Source organism: Anas platyrhynchos, chromosome 20, assembly GCF_047663525.1.
Source record: "Anas platyrhynchos isolate ZD024472 breed Pekin duck chromosome 20, IASCAAS_PekinDuck_T2T, whole genome shotgun sequence".
NCBI lineage: Eukaryota > Metazoa > Chordata > Aves > Anseriformes > Anatidae > Anas > Anas platyrhynchos.
In genome coordinates this window covers 6,065,404-6,082,926 of record NC_092606.1, presented here as the reverse complement: position 1 = coordinate 6,082,926, position 17,523 = coordinate 6,065,404, and the positions used below count along the sequence as shown (strand labels likewise).

The following is a 17,523-nucleotide window of genomic DNA, read 5'->3' as shown; positions in this document are numbered from 1 at the left end:
CGTGACGTCGTCGGCGAGCGCCACGCGTCGGGCGCGGCCAAGCGGGAGAAGGGCGGGGGGGGGGCGGAGCGAGCCAATGGGGTGCGGGCGCGCATGCGCGGCCGGGCGGCGGCGGGCGCGCGGCGCGGGCCGAGGAGGAGGGAGGGCGGGGGTAAGATGGCGGCGCCCGTCCTGCTGCGAGTGTCGGTGCCGCGCTGGGAGCGGGTGGCCCGCTCGGCCGTGTGCGCCGCCGGCATCCTGCTGTCCCTCTACGCCTGCCACCTGGAGCGGGAGAAGGGCCGCGACCTTCGCTACCAGGCCCTGTGCGACCTCAGCGAGAGGGTCCGCTGCTCCGCCGCCATCACGTCCAGGTGAGGGGGCTGAGGGGGGCTGAGGGGGACTGAGGGGCTGAGGGGAGGCGGGCAGGGGGCTGAGGGGCTGAGGGGAGCGGGCCTCAACGGGCCGGGGGAGGGCGTTGAAGGGCGGGGGGGCGGCTGCTGAGAGGCAGCCGAAGGGAGTCGCGGCCTGAGGGGGCCTCGTGAGGGGCTGGGGGGGCTCCGTGTGGTGCCGGTGCCCGCCCGGGGGCTGCTCTGTGGTGCCGGTGCCCGCCCCAAAGGGGGGTCTCTGGGCTGCCCCGGGGGGCTCGGTGCAGGGAGGTGTGCCTCAGCAGCACGAGCTCTATTTATTTTTCAAGTTTCCCATCAGGATTTATTATTTTAGGGGGTGTTTTTTAAAGGTACATGGTTTTCATCTCTGTTAGGAGAGCTGGGGTGTGAATTTCAGTGTGCTGCTGGCTTGGGTTGTTACCTGTCAGGTAACTGGTTCACTCGGTGGCAGCAGGGAAAAGGCGTAACCTGCTGGGTGGTTACTGGTGCCAGCGGTGTGAGGGTGCTGCAGGAAGTGCCCACGGGTGCCATTTGGCAGAGAAACCCTCCTAGGAGCACGCTCTCAAGTATTTCAGCTGAAAAAATAAGGTGATCTGTCCAAAGACATCAACACTGCTCTCTGTGTGTACACACATATACGTATGTGTGTGCATATACATTACGTGTCTGTGCATACGTATGTAGAGACAGGTAAAGGTATATATAGGTAAGGAGCTAAGAGTGGGAGTGTTTAGGTTCAGCAAAATTATGTATTAAAAACTTATGTTTTTATATCTGTACCTTGACTGGAGTGTTTTATGTCATTTTTTTCCCTCCTCTTGGTGTAACCTGCACAAAAGCCGTCACAATTCATGTAAGGGCACATGCTCTATTATCATAACAAAGTTGTGGGTGAGAACACGCCCGTAATCTGGTAAGGTGGGAGCTGGTTAATCTCTTTAGACACAGCATACAGGGAAATCTTACTGCTGAAATCACTTCTGGGGTGACATAGGCATCATCGTCTTAAGTTACAAGGAGATGTGTATCTGGGGATGTCTGAGAAGAGACTCCTGGGATTGTACGAGGGCTCTAACTCTGCTTTCGGTCTGTCATCAGACAGTCTTTAGTTTGTGAAGGTAACAAGCTTGGTCATGGCACAACTGGCGAAGTGTCCTGAAATTAGATGTTTATATTGAAACAGCAAGAAGGCTTCAATATGCCCGCCTGGATAGCTTAAATTTATAAGTTAAAATTATGTGTGGGCTATGGAGAGTAAACCCTGTGAGATACTTTTCTCACAGCTCTAGAGGTGAAAGAGAATAACGAGGACTCAAGCACCTGAGTAGCCTTGGCAGTGGTCTGTTTGTGTATACAATTGGCCCTTCAGTAGCTTGTTGTTATTGTAAAGGCTGCTCTCGAGACTGGGAATTTCAAGTAAACAGTTTTAATATGTATTTACCGAATGCTTTGAAAAGCAAAATAGTTCTAATTATATCTGTAGATATCTCTAATTATAGAATAATGCTGTGTAATTATAGTATTCATTGGGAATGCTGCAGCAGAAATGTTGTGTAAGCTGTGGTAAGACCTGTAAATACTCTACTGCAGGAGTTCTGTATAATAACATGAACGTTTAGGGACAAAATCCGCTGAAATCTCCCCAGCAGTTGCTAGGAGAATCATGCTTAACGACTGAAGTATTGCAAATGTCAGGATAGCTCATGATAATTGAAGCAGGTGGTAAAAAGAGTTTGCGGAAAAAGGAGCATGCAAGTTCTGCTCAGTCAAACCTTATTTGGAGACGAATGTGCTTCCAGCGTTGCAGGATGCAGACAAAAAAGGAATATTCCTCTAAAACCAAGACAAGAGGGCAAGCTGTTGAATTTTGAAGGAAAACGAGGATAGAAACTGTATTTTCTGTGTTGCCACAGCATCCCATCCATCAATCCTTCTTACGTCCCTCTCCCATTTAATACCTCTCGTTGCTACCACGTGTCACCAAAGTTTCTCTGAAGCTTGGTTTCTGGCAGGAGCTTCAAACCATAATTCAGATTTCACCAGGACAGCAGACTTTCAAATGTGGTGCACACGTGCAATGCAGATTTAACTTTCAGGTCCTTCTTTTTTCATTAAACTATTACGCTGCCAGTTACACAACCAAGCCAATAATTTGTGATTATGATCAGTTTTCACAGAGTTAAATGGGTGGCAGACTTGCTCTCTGTGTCTCTCGCCAGCTTCTGGAGTGTTCTTTCAGTTGTGTGACTTTATTTAAGGTAGATTTGCTGATGGAAGTAATGGAACTTGGAGCGTGACAACCTGCACATTTCAAGCGGTGATTCCAGCAGAGGACTGAATTTTAGAAGTAGAGTCATGGTGTTGGGGTTAATACTGAATTTGTAGAATAATTGGAGTAAGCTCGTGGAGTCATCTTTAGCTGAATTATTTTGTAACGAAGTTCTGGTCTTCGGGGAGGATTTTTTTCCACTAATAAGCTGCTGTTATTCCCAAGTCTTGTTTTTAAGCCAAATCTGGTATTGGCACAAGAATGAGAGAAGAAATGCGAAGATTAGCAGCATGCAGAGGGAGGAGCATGGAAAATCTTGTATCAGAGACTGACTCATGCAGAAGATTGTGCTGGAGAGCTACCTTCCTAGTATCTCTGACTGCTCAACACGTTAATGGTCAGCATATTTCTAGCTTTTATCATGGGGAAAGTTCATGACAGTGGTTTAGAAAGAAAAACTGTTAAGGACTGCGTAATGACCACTGTCATTATCCAGGGAGAGATAAGATGTAGGGAAATAGCAAATGTTTTAATTTGGCAATTGCTGGAGATGCTTTAAGTGGATTGCTCTCTTGTATCTGAGAATAATTAAGTGGCAGGAATGGCTTTATTTGTGATGAGACCGGCTAATAGCAGGTCCTAAAAGTCTTTTTGGTTTTGCTATTATAATAGTTTCATAGCGGAAATTAAACTAACAAGTTTCAAGTCCTATGGCTGGTGGTGTGCCTTGAAATGAAAGGGACATTTAAGTAGTAACACAGAGCCCCTGAGCTCTTTGCTTTTGTTTTATATGCCATGGGAGAGTTTTGGGGTCTTCTGGTATGTTTTTGTTTTCCCTCTGGATTAATTTAAGGTGCCTGCAGGACAGATCAGGTTAGTGGATGGCTCTTGCTGAAAGAGTTTTGTACCCCAGATTGTGTTAATGCTGTGACAACTTTAATACAGCCGAAATGAATGACCAGTGACTCGTCACAATCCATCTTCAGCCATGTTTGTAGCTTTCAGGCAGCCGTGAAAGTGAAGAGCTTTGGAAATAGTGACCAACATCTTTAGCCAACTCACTGAATAGGTTCTAGAGTCAAACTAGGATTTTAATAATCAGTGTTCGGCTGGATAGATGACATTTTAGGAATTCCCTCCTCTGAACTTCGTGCTCTCGTGCAATGTCTTGGATTGCCTGTCATCTTGTGGCTGAGCCACTCTGAAACCCCTGTTCAGATGTGGGCATTGGACTTCAGCTTTCTGTCTTCTCCTGGGTGAGTGATGTAGTTGAATTGCTCAGTCTTGTGCTGCAGTACTTCAGTGCTGTGATGAGTGAGCATAACTCCACTGCTGTATGGCTTATTTGTCCACCAGCGGGTGTTCAGTTGTTAAAAACTTTGACCAGTGGCGGTTTTTGGCAAAGCACGCCTTGCCGAATCTGTTCTGCTGGTACATCTTCAGAGCGAGAATGCCAAGTTGAGAAGAACAACCCCGTTATCCAAGGGAGTGAGACATGGAACAAAGCTCCGACCTCACAGGTTCCCCTTCAGTTCTGTTGGGGACCTTCCTGTAAACCTGATGTCTGTCAGGTTTGCTTGGTTTCAGGTTAAGGACATTAAATAGCAATTACCTTTCACTTTACCAGTAAGCTCCTGATGGCCCAGCACTTTCCTATCGTTGTACCCACAGGGAAGTGTCTTGATGTGTTTGGGGTTGGCAGCTGCAGTTGTAGGTGACTGTAAGGTGAAAAATTGTGCTTGGCTGGTCACTTCTTGCAAACCAGTGTAGGCAAATGGGGTCCATGTGCTTTTTTCTTTTTAAAACTGGCTTTGTTAGCCCTTGCTTGTCGGTAATGTCTTTAACCTGAGCCACATCCCTGTTTTTGTTAGGCATCTGTGGTCCTGTAGAGATAGAGATAAAAACTTGATGAAGCTGCCGAAGGGCAGTACGTGAACAGCTGGTGGTCATTCAGCAGGAATCATAGTTGTTCTCAAACTGCCAAAACAGTTCTACATGAAAATGTGGCCTCCCGAGACTATGCCAAAATCTGTCCTGTGATTTTAAACTGGTTGTTGCTCATTTCTGAGGTCTGCAGATCGTTAGATAGCAGCCGTAACGGTGCTTTGCCAGTTACTCTGTAGCAAGGATTCATCATTTGTGCTGCCTGAGGGAAGGTTTGAAGATGTCTGGTTTCTTGACTGGGCAGCAGAAATCTGTGTGGACAGAACCCATCTCAGGTCCTGCTGTCAGCTGCGGTGGAGTTATTTTTCTTCCCAGTAGCTGCTGTGGTGCTGTGTTTTGGGTTTGGGGTGAGAATAAAGTGCTTTCTTTGTCTGTTTGTTTTTCTTACAGCAAAGTTTAACAAAGGATACAAGTTCCTAAAGTTCTGTAGAAGCAGATTCAGCACCAAAGAGGAGCGGGAAGGGACTGCAAGTAATACTTTTGCCGAGAGAAAAAAGCAGCAGCGTGAGCCAAGGTTATCTGCCCCGTTTGCTGTGCCAGCTCTGGTGCGAGCAGGACTTGGGCAGGACTGGCAGGTCCTGGGGGAGGCTGGAGGATGTGAGCTGCGGGGTGATCCGGGGTTATTCTGTGTTTGTGGGAATGCTTACAGACACCCAGCTTCGTTAGCTCTGAACCCAGGTGCTCCCAAAGCAGCAGAAGCTGGCAGTTAAAGTCCCTTTTGTCTCATCCTTTCAGTAGAATATTGATGACTTAATACTTGAGGCTGCTATAAAAGATGTGCCTCTGCCACTACGTATTATAAAACAAACCCAGTACCCTCGCTATTGAGTCCTTTTATCAACCTTACAGTGATCTGTAATGTGTATCTTTGCATTTCATGAATATATTATTTCTGGCTTGTCTGGATTTTGTAATAGGGCCGAGAATGACTTTGCCTGATGCCATGAAAATGGAAAAATGTGCCCGTGGTTCAGCTTTGGGCTTCATTTGTGATAGGTTAATAAAAGATGATGTAGAAGGAACGTGTTGCTGTTGGCTTGTGGATGCTACGGTAAAGACTGCTGTGAAATAATCAACCACTGTCTGCTCGAGGCTTTGCTGATCTAGCTGCTGACATTTTTTGGACCAGTTTTCTGGTGTAGAGCTGGAGGAAACACAGAACAAAATCCTAGCAGATTGTGGTAAATACTGCTGGCAGATTTAAACATGAAACCAAGTTATCAAAACTTGTAAGCGCTCCTGGAGAGTTTACAAATGGGGATTTTTAATCTGCTTTCTTGTGGCTTCTAATTGAAGGCTTTTACTTAATTTATTAAAACTGTTAGGGCGGCCTGAGTGACCTTGTAACCATGAACTGGGCTTAATCCAAAATCCTCCAGTGAAGCTGTAAAGAAGCTGCAACCAGAGTTTCTTAACATTGCTCAGTATTAAAATGCTCCGGATCCTTTGACCTTTATATAAGCTTTTCACTGAAGGCGATGTGTGAGCATAGGCCAGCCATGCTGCCCTCCTGGGAACTCTCATTCTGTGCTGTAATGTATCGCAGAAGTCAGATGACATTTAAGGAAATTTGCATATAATTTCTCAAATATAGTATTTTAAAAATATATTTATATGTATATATTTTTTTTTTCCTCAGGATTACAAATGGCTAAATGGTGCTTGCTGCTGATAGCTAAATAATTTGTATGGGATGAAAACCAATCCTGAAATGATGGGCTTTAAGTAAGGCGCTGGTAGCCAAGAAGCAGAATTTGTGTTCTTTACTTAGAGTTCTCTGAAAATATCACCGCTTTGGTGATTATTGTTTGCCCTTTTCGTTACAGCTAAGCTAAAAATTGTGAGAGATGTGTTGGGAAAGCCTGCTGCTGCACAAGTGCAGTGTCCTCAGATGTTGAATCTCTTGTGCCATTTGATAATCTGGCCTCCTGAAGGATTTGATGGCCCTTTTGACAAGACATTTAGGAGACAGAACATGAACTGGGGAAGTATGTGGTGCTTCGTCCTGGGCATCTGCTGCTCTGATGGCAGAGCCATGGTGCTGGAGCTGCCTGGGCTTAACCTGACCCAGTCTGTGTTTGTTTTTGTGTTTTTTTCATGTTAAAATGGACATACAGCAGCTGGTTTCTCTCCTGAGGTGGAAACTAAGGACTGCCAGGTGAAGGTGAGGTGGGGTGATTCAGGAGCTCAGTGCAGGAGGATGTTACAGAGCTCAAAAGATGTGTTCAGAACGTGTCCAGGTGCACTGAGGAAGGCTTCGAGGCAGGCTACAGAGCGTGTTGGTGCAGGCAAAACCCCAGTTCAGAAGTTTCTTAGGGATAACTGAGGTCAAGGAGAGCATCTTGGGGAATTATCTCTGTGTAAAAGCTCTAAAAAGCATCATCTACTGGTAGCTGTGAGAGCAGGGGTGCTTGGCTGGAAGAAACAGCGCGGTGTTTCCTCCAGAAAGTGGGTGAGCTAATGTGACTCCTGGCTAAATATACACTTAGTGTTTGTTTGACTCACTGTGTTCAGCAGGCTTGGAATGTGCTTCGTCTTGAGCTAATACTGATAACTCTGACAGCTTCTAACCTGTTAAACGTGGAGCTTGGCCTTTCAGGTGTCCGAGAGTACAGAGTACAGCGTGGAGTTCTCCGGGCTGCCCTTCTGCCAGCAGCGTTGTCGCTGCTAAAGGACAGTGACACGTTCGGTGTTAGAGCGTGCTCCTGTAAGTAAGTGCTGTTCTGGAACACGGAGGATGTTGGTAGTGGTGCGAAAGAGGTAATGATTTAACAGCACCCGATGGAATGGAGATATGTCACTTGGGGATCAAAATGACCTTGGTTCTTGTCTGCTCTGTTACAAGTGTCAAGTGCACAGAGTTACTGGAGATGTTAAAAAAACAACGGATGCTTCTGAGCGCTGTTAACTATCACACACCATTGTTCAGAGGGTGGGTAATGACCTTCAAGTCTTACTTTTGATAAAAGGAATGTACATTGTGAATAAAAAGCCACTGTAGCGTTCAGTTTTAGATGTTGGGAAACTACACGCCTCTAAAGACTTTGTCTTGGGTTTCTTGAATCTGCATTCTGAGAACGTGAAGATCTTCTTGAGGGCATAAATTTTCAAATCATTTTCAAAGCTGTTAACTGCAAATGAGGAAAGAAGCAGGCTGCCATCTTAAACAGAGGGGGAAATTGAGTTAGTTAAAATACGTAGTAAGGTGTCTTAAAGTTTTCTTTTAAAACTTCCTTGAAGTTAGTTCAGGCCGGTGTGCGGTTTGTTTTACGTTCAAATAAGAGTGAGACTTGGGTGTGGCAGAAGTAGGCCTGCCACATGTCTTTGTGATAGTGCTCTGAATCACTCCAGCTGACTGCAGCTTTATTTCCACAGCAGAACACTCGGCTGCTTCAGGATGTGGAGCCACGAGGCAGTGCCAGGAACAAGTTGGTGGTGTGGGGCTTGTGTTTTTAGCTTACTGTGCAAACAGTTCTTCATTAACGTTAACATTTTACCCAGCCTTTTACATCAAAAAAACAAATTCTGAGCTGACTAATAGTCAGTTCTTGTAAATTAAATCCTTTATTTTAAAGACAAGTTCCCTAGAGAACTTCTGAGCAATTTATAACCCTTGTCCTTCATTGGTTTTACTGATGTTTAATTTCTTTTTTTCCCTGTTAAGTGCAGTCTGTCTTCTTGCTGTGTTTGCTGTTTGTTTTTAGATACTCAAAGTCAAAAAAAATAATGTGTGATTTATATGATTTAGATATGAAAAGGAAGATTTCTGTCCAAGTCCCCTTCCCTCTCCTCTATTCCAACTGCTTGCAAAATGACTTGATTCATCGTGTGGTTTAGCAAGTTCTAGGACCTTTGTGACAGAATTAGGGGATGAATTAGCCTCTTCCGTAGAGAAATTAGTCTCTTTTTTTTTTTTTTGGAATTTGTTTGATGTAGAAAACTTCCCCACACTTCAAACCTTGTAAGTCAGAGAAAGTGCTTTGAATCTTCCACTCCAGGCTTCTCAACCACTTCAAAGCATATGGAGTAAGATGCGAGGCTGGAGCTGTGCTCCATGGACTGAAATCCAACACTTGATGTCCTTAAAGCGGCTACAAGGCCAACAAGATGCTTAACGAACTAGTGCATGTGGAAAATGCTTTCACCGGGCTCTGACCTTGCAGCTGTAGATGGTGACTTGAGGACACCGCCTGTCACAGAGGGCTGGAACTCGTTAGCTTTCCATTAGCAGCAATTCATTGACTTCCAAATAACTGTAGGGTCAGACTCTGAAGTTTGTGATGCTCTCAAGCAGGGTGGGATCTCAGGAGGATGAGAGGGTGGCACGTCGGCATCCTGCAGGTGCTTTGAGCAAGGGGACTGCAGGCTTCAGGCACATGCTAAGTTCTGCCACCTGTCTTAGGAAGGAGGCCTGGAAGGCTTCAAGTAGATTTTACCCTCACCTGGGGACTTGAACAATGAATTGCACTTGTGGGTAGGAAGCTGAAGTGTCTCTTGATGTGTTAATAGAGAAAATTCCAACTGCTAAATGCAGAATAATGATGCCTTTAATGTATTTGTCTGCCTGTAATACTGTTTTTGGTGGCTGGGCAGCCGGACAGAGTTGTTAGATGTGCTGCAAGTATCTTATCAAATTAAGGCTGAAGAATAAGCAGTTCTCACTTAAAATCCAGTGTGGGAAGAAAGTCTTCTCATAGCTGAGATTCTTCTGGACGTGCAGTATTTCTTTGTAATATTTGTTTATGTGTTGTTATACAGTATTTGTTTTTAAAATCCCTCCCTTGTGGAAGTGTGGCTCCCCTTGCTCTCAAGTGCTGCCCTGGCACCTCTACAGCCGCTCTTCCAGACCTTTGCCATCCATCCCTGGTGCTGCTTCACCCCAAGCCGTGCTGTAAGCTCACGGGGACTGCCGGCCTTCCTGTGCTACAGAGATGTGCAATCAGATGCGAGGCACTGTCTCCATGGTAAAGCAAGTGCCAGCCTTTTCTGTGCTGATTGGAGCTTTACAATTATGCACAGGTTTCTCTTCAGTGACTTGCAAGACTTGAGACCCAAAGCATGACCCTTTATTTTTATTTTTTTTTAATGTATGTAGTCAATGCTGTTTTTAGGAATTAGTACATAATTCTACTTACATTTTGGGGTGAAGAGCACAAGATTTGGATATAATAGTTAATTGCAGGCAGTTACTAAGCTTGAATTAAAGTGATAAATTTGAATATGTTTTATATATCTTGCAGAAATGGCTCTGAGGTGAAGTATTTTGGAGATGGTGTAAAGCTGCGTTATGGTGACACCTTTCTTGTAAGAGGAAGCCGTAGTGTGGTGGTGGCCTTCCACCGCTGTCACATTTCTGGTGCAGCGTGTCGGCAGCGTTCCTGTAGCACAGAGAGCAAACCTGTGCTGTGCCTTGGTCTAGCAGGATCATCACCTCTAGGGTAGCAACTGGAGTGATGGATTGGAGTGATCTGCTTCTGGACATCAAATTACTGCTTTCTAGCACAAGTGCATTCACTAATCTCACCTTTTATCCACCCTACTATAGCAGCAGCTCAGTAGGGCTCGTACAGCTCCCTGCCTTATCACTAGTGTTGAAAATTACTTTGCTGTTAAGGTGCTTGTTCAAATCCAGGGCCCTGGCACATGTGGCCTGTGGCTCCTGTTCTGGTACCATCCCCAGCTCGTCTGCCTTCCAGATTTGGTTCCTCCTAAGGCGTTAGATGGATTGGGAGCCGCTGAGGTGCGAACATATGTTCCAACCTGCTTGCTGTAGTGCCAGCGAGGTAAATGCTGGCAGGCAGTAACAACCACTTACGAGGTTTACCATTTTCCTGTAGCTGTATATCTAGTGAGCATGTGTCCAACTCCTCTTGTAGTAGAGAGAGCTGCTAAAACTATTGCTGGAGGAAGGATGCATTTATTTGACAGAAGAGCTTTGAATTACAACCTGAGAAAGCAGACATGGTGTTTGGTGAAGCTGCAATTGTGTGAACTTGAAGCTGTCAGTGTACACATAACTTTGATCAGCAGTTTGTGGGATAAAGGTGTACCCAGTGCACACCCTGTTGCAAGCTACCTCCTTGTCAGATACCCCTGAACTTCACATGGGACCCCCTGGTCCTGTCAGAGCATGTGTAGCTCTGTGTTTTTTTCCCCAACAGGAATGAATTATAAATACTGAGGTAAAGCAACAAGTGCCCCACTACAAGTTAACTTAGTTTCATTGTCTTACAGATGGGGTCGAGGATTCGGTCTGCTGGGTTCCATCTTCGGAAAGGACAGTGCAATAAATCAGTCAAACAGTGTTTTTGGACTCGTGTTTTATATACTACAGATGTTACTTGGTAAGTATTAATGCAACTTAGAGCCTAAAATATATAACAGGTGTATGGTGATACGGGGAATGTGCTATGCATTGCAGAATCCTCATGATACCAGATAAAATGTGTGTTCTTTTTTTTTTTTATTAGAACCAGTCTAATGGTACATCTGTGTAAAGGGCTTAAAAGCCCAAATGCTAACAAGAGCAATCTTGATTTTCCTGCTATGCTATTAATAATACAAGTATCGAGACAGTTGCTGCGCTGGTATTATCACTTAAATGTATTTAGCATTGGATTGCAGGATAGAAAAGGTGAAACTGGAACGTGCAAGTTCTGCAGGGGATATGGGGATAGCAGGCAAAAAGTGCATGAAGTGTAGCAGTGTGTGTATGTATGTTCTGACTCTGTGGGCTGCTCTAAAGCTATTTGTATCAATAGACATAACTTGACCAACCTGTAACTTTCCCAAAATTCAGGAATAAGGAAGAAGGTAAATTCTACACATACTTCTTATCAGAGGACTGTTGTGCAGAACCTAGGAGCTCCCCTCCGTGTAGTGATTTATCAGCCATCTTGAACTCATGGTATTTTGAACAGACTTTTATGTCCTACAAACTTGCTGAGTAGCCTTGAGTTTGAGTTGGAGTGCGTAGGTTTTGTGCTTTTTGTGGAAAGGGGGGACGAGAGCAGCAGCAGTAACTCTTTCTCTCTTGTTGCAGGTATGACAGCAAGTGCAGTAGCAGCTCTAATCCTCATGACATCCTCCATAGTGTCTGTAGTAGGGTCATTGTACTTGGCGTACATTCTGTACTTCGTGCTGAAGGAATTTTGCATTGTCTGCGTCATCACATATTTGCTGAACTTCATTCTCTTTATCATCAACTACAAACGACTAGTTTATTTGAACGAGGCCTGGAAACGGCAACTCCAACCCAAACAGGAATAACGCCTGTTTGAACTTTTGACTGACAGTCTGAAGACCCAACTTCCATTAAGTTTATTTTGCAGTAATTTTTTATTCTCCATATCAGACACTTTCCTTGAGAATCATAACTGAATTTTTAATTATAAATTGGAAGGGGCCCTAAATAATTTTTTGTGGTAATCTTCAATTCACATGTGGTTATGAAAGAAAGCTCTAATACAATCAAAGACAAGCTTTAACTTTACTTTGAAGGAGTTCTAGCCACAGCAAAACCTAGACTCTCCACCCCCTCCACTTGTAAAGTGGGTAACACTTGCTATAAAATATCCTGTATATAAATTCAGGTATAACAAGATGTGATCATGACATTAAATATTCTAGAATAGCATTACAATATTTAATGTTGCCATGTTTACAGTATGTGTATTACATTTTATTTTTTTTAGCTGATGGACTTAGATCTAACTAGGACTTATACTGTAAATAAAATTAGAAATATTGGTTTCATCCCTGGAGAACTCACTGTACAATCAGTTTTGTTAGCCTAGGAGCTTTCGGAGTGTTCAGCTAACAGTCGACTGACGTGATGGAAGAAGTGACCTCTGTAGAGAACACCGTGTTGCTGCACTCGCTGCTAGCGCTTTCACGAAAATGATGGTTGGGTTTTGTTCCATTTTTCTTGTTTCCAGTATTGAGAATGGAATTAAAGCTGAAACCTGAAGTATGTTCATTTAAACCACAATTTCATTAATTTCTGTACAGAATGAAAACAGCTTAATGTGGTCAATAGAAGGTTACCACCGGAATGCTATTTACAGACTGGGGGTTGGGGTATCAAAGAGCGCCCTTTGGAAGGACTGAATTTCCAGGCAGTGCTGTTTCGTTTTAAACTGCAGTCAGACAGGCAGTGTTACTAATGTTTGATGTTACATGAGTGCTGCAGTATAGGATTGCAATTTGCAGTGGAAACCACTGACTGAGCGGGATAACCAAGTAGTGCACTGAATAAGCAGATACTGAATTGATCTTCGTCAGGATCTTCGGTTTGTGCTATATTGGGAAATGAACTTTAGGCCTGACACACACAAGATCCTTTGGAAGGGCAGTCTGTTTAGCGGGATAACTAAGTAAATGTGCTCCTGAAAATGAAATGTGATATAGTGCTATCATTGCTCTTTCTAATAACTAATTAAAAAAAAAAAATTAAACTGCAGATTTATGCAAAGGAACAAAATTGTAATGTTTCTGCACGCAGTATTCTAAGGCTGAATGTTAAAAGTGCCTTCTGTCTTAAAATCTTAAACCAAATACTTTGTGTTGAACTTGGCAGACAGAAGTGTCCTTGCTTTAAAAATGAACAAACAACAGTCCCAGAAAACTTGCTGGCCATAGAAAAGTATTAAGAAACCTATGTTAGTTTTTAGACTGAGAAGTGGTAGCAATATGGTTTAACTCAATGAGATAGGAGGTTGACGTGACTGGGAAAGTAAAATGCTTATGTTTTGGACTCTGACACCAAAATATTCAGCTACTTTCTGTAATTGGTGCTGTGCTGCTTTTTGCCCTTGTCAGCTTCTAAATACGAAGAGTTCCAACTGCATACCCACTTATTTAAAGAATTAGTTTAACTAATCTTAGGATTTTTTCTTGCACATGAATGTCAAAAAGACACTTCTGTTGTACGGCTAAGTGGATTAAAAACACTAAGTTGCTGAGGATGAACTTGACTGTGAAACATGCAGCGTTCAGTAGAGAAAATAGAATTTTTAGGTTGCATTCAGAAAATAGTATTTAAATTACTACTGAAGTAATTTTCTGGTTTGTATCAAGGATGTAGGTGGAAACTGCTTTTATGTATAGAGTTCTGTGGTATGAGTAACATCTGTTGCATGTAACACTAAATTACACGTCCCTCTTGTCTAAGAGTTTTAGACGACAATTCATTAAATGCATTTTGTATTGACCAGAGTATAGTTAAAGCTTGTCTTGATGTTTAGTTCTGTCTCTCAAATGCCTTGAACTTTGACGTGAGGGGAGTGAATGGTGTTAAGCTGGTCCCTCAGGGCTTCACTCTGTTCTGTTATAAGCCTTGAGACAATATCACTGTTTAATATGTTGTATAGATTTATTTTGATGCATTCCTGTGATCTACACTAAAGCATCTTTTCATCTGAGGAAGAGGTAAACGTGCTGCCTGAAATGGTTAGTCGCAGCGCTAATATCAGAACAAGCAGCAACGGAGACAAGTTTAATCAATGATTACTTGGTCTGATTTCTGGTTGTAACGCGCACTGAAAAAAAAAAAAAGGAAAAAAACATCAACTGAAAGTATAGGTGTTGACTAACTTCACTGTGTCTTGTGCTTGTCTGTGTGGGCATAGTCTGTTAATTCAGTTTGTTTAGTAAAATTGTTCAGGGCCAGATTTTCAGCAGTCATGTCTGCGGTCCTCGTTTGTGTGCACGTAGGGATCAAATGGAAAATCGCTTTGGTCTCTGGAAGAATGTGCAGCTGTACTCTGTGCACAACCTTGCAAATCTGACCCTTAATTGTGAACTCCTTTGTCTTGTGTGCTTTTCTTGCAGTTACTTTTTACTGGAAGTGATTTGCTAGAAATGGCCCTAACTCTTCTACTTTCTCTCTTGTGCTTTGGAAACGCAGTTGGCCTGAATAAAGGGCAAAGTTAATATTAGCAGTAGAAATTTGGACCTTTTTGCTTCCAGATCTTTGACTCTTTCCTCATTGCTACCAAATGATAGAAACAGCATATTTCTTCCAGTAAAATGGCTCGGGTTGCAATTAGTAACAGGATAGAAATCAGACAAGTGCTTCATGCAGCTGCCCCCTGCCTCCCCTCAGCCAAAACAACTATCATTGCCTACGTGTGATTGATACGAATTGGCCGTTTACAAAACTGAAGGGAAATTCTGTGAAGTCCTGAGGATGCAGTAGAATGGGGAAATGCTAGTAAATAACACTTGGCCTGGCAGAGGGACAAGGAGGCGGCAGTATTGTTACACAGATTCTGGTTGTGGTTTCAACACTCATGAGAATGGAGGGGGGGAAAAAAAATCTTAAGATACAGTGCTTGTGATTTTGGGCTGTTCCCCACCACCACTCCCTGCCTGGCTCTCCGATGTCCTGCAGGGAGGGGCAAATTGAAAGGCAGAAGAATCTCATCCCAAAACCTGTTTAGGAAGTAAACATTCCTGAAATCCTTTTACTGTAAGGTACTCGTTAATCTTAAAGCCAATGAAGCATTCAAGTCTTGTTTAGAAAGTGAATGTTCTTGGAAGCTTCTTACTGTAAAGTGTTTGCAATGCTAAGGACAGCCAAGGAAACATTCCCTACCACCTTTGATTTCCAAAGTGACAGCAGATCTCTCATCAGGAGATTTCTGCATACTGTAATACACACTCGTTGTCTTCTGTACAGTCTCTTGATCAAAAATATTGACGAGGTGCTTTGGGCAGCACTTGGGTCTCCTAATTAACATTGGCTAAAGTTAAGGAGAGTTCTAGTAACTTTGGTTCTGCCAACATTGTTTCAAGATGATCTAGAGAAAACTGGTCCAGAAAAGATGAAGTATTCTGTTACCATACAACTGTATTAAGCATGGCCTAAATATTAGGTGTTTGTTCTGTACTGTATGTTCCATCAACTATTATCACTAGTGCTTTAAACTCCAAATTAAACACCCATTTAAATGGAGTCACTGGGCAGATGTTCCTTTTATCAATATAGTTGAGAGATTCTCTATCGGAGGTTTAGGATACGATTTTGCTAACAGGTAAAACAATGTAAATATGTACGAATTCTATTTGTTGCACATAACTTTTTGGTATAAAAAATAAATGTAGAAATTACCTGTGGACGTCTTGCTGCAATCATTCTTATGCTGCATTCATGCAGTCCAAACAAGAGCTTGAATGAACTCAGAGGCCTTTTTGGACTCAGTCTGAGCCTTAGAAACTGTCTTTAAAGTCAGTACTGTAATTCTGTTTCTTGAAATGTACGAAGTTGTGATCTCTTTGAAAGAAATTGTATGCTAGCCGTAGAAGGATTAAAGCCCTTGGGTCCCCAGAGATCCCAGCTTATAGAACTTCTGCAGCTTCCTTGTGTCTCGCTGAATGTTGTGTGCACGTGGGGGTGTAAAGGTTGGGCAGCATTGACTTGAGGCTTTACTGTTTACAGTTCCTTAAGCAACATGCAAAAAACGTTAAGTATGTTATTTTTATCAGTTCCTTCTTTCCTTGGTCCTGTAGGCCTGCTTTAAATTCTCTCTGACAAGACCACAAAATATCTGGAAACTGCTGTATATTGTCCTGGGTTTGGGGTGTGGGGAGGGCAGGGGGTGGAGGGAGGGAGGAAGGGAACTTCTGGGGAAGGGTTGGATAGGCGGGCTGGGTTTGCAATTGCACTGAGCTGTTAAGAACAAGCAGGAACTGATACTCTGAAGTATGTGCTTACCATACATGTGCATATTAAACTTTGCATATGTTTTGCTGGACTGAATGAACGTTATCTCTTTCTCTTCTGCAACCGCAAACCCTGTGTATGTCATAACGATCTGAGCTCGTTTGTAATACATTAACGATGTTAAATCTTTATTTTCACGTGGTAGCTGTTGGTATGTCATGCTGTCTGTTGAAAGGGGGAAGAAAATGGTTTTAAAAAAATGTCTAGAGAGCGAGATGTTGAAATGGATTTTGAACACTGGAAGTGGGCTTAAATACTGTTCACTCTTGTATCAGGTTACATTTGAGCAAGTGTCTTTTTAATGTGGATAGACTCTTATATTCTGGGTTTTTAGTTAATTAGAAAATCTGTAAACCTAGCACGAGAGTAACCATCAGGAATGCTGATAGTATGTTCTTTCTTTTCCTTTAGATGTTCAAGAAATATTGTTTCGAAGTCTGCAGTAAACATGTATGTTGTTATTCTGCATGTGGCAATGCAAAGTGTTGTTGGTCCCTAATCACATTTAAAGGAACAAATTTTGCTGCCACCGCACAACACAAGCAAGTATTTTGTTTATATTGGCAGATGTTTTAGTTACTTTCTTGAGGTACTAACGGAAGAGCCAATGGCAGAAAAAGTAAGCATAGCAGCAGGTTCACACAGTTAGCAGTGAATTGGAATAATGAGACTATGTAACTGCCTCAACTTCCAAAACTCAGAAGGCAGCCTCTGCTTCTGTGGTTCTGCTGTGGGTAATGCTGCTGTTGGGACAATCCCAAGAGCTTGCACAAAGTTTGCAAACCAAGTATCCCGGGCTCTTCTGTGAGTACTGGCACAATCTGTTACAGTCTAAAGCCTGGCCTTTGGAGTTCTCTAACACTGGCGTGCAGCCTGAAAGGGAAGTTACTGCACAACGTTACTGTGTAAAGTAGCATGTGCACATCAATTTACACCTGATCCTACCCCCAAATGATTCAGGCCAGCATCAAGAAGGCGTAGATGAAATTTGCCCCCTAGAATGCTGTTACTGTAGTGTGTAGTAAGAACTGAATATGAAGGAAGCTCTTCCATGCTGGAAGGTAAAACTGCATCTAATAGCAGCAATTCTGATACTGTGATTTAATAGTTCTAAACAAAGGTCAGTTGATGTAGTACCGACCTATCCAACATACTCCACCTTGCTGCTATAGTATGAATTCCATACTGTATCGGAGTACGTTGGGTAGCCTGACAGGAGT

At 43.2% G+C, this 17,523-nt stretch overlaps 1 protein-coding gene across 1 annotated transcript; it reads left to right on the top strand.

Annotated features, from left to right (window-relative positions):
- Window positions 1-92: 92 nt before the first annotated feature.
- Window positions 93-15,698, top strand: VKORC1L1 (vitamin K epoxide reductase complex subunit 1 like 1). Its single transcript, XM_027472270.3, has 3 exons — window positions 93-350; window positions 10,813-10,922; window positions 11,621-15,698. The coding sequence occupies exons 1-3, from the start codon at window positions 94-96 to the stop codon at window positions 11,845-11,847; spliced, it is 594 nt and encodes a 197-aa protein (XP_027328071.2). The 5' UTR covers window position 93; the 3' UTR covers window positions 11,848-15,698.
- Window positions 15,699-17,523: the final 1,825 nt, after the last annotated feature.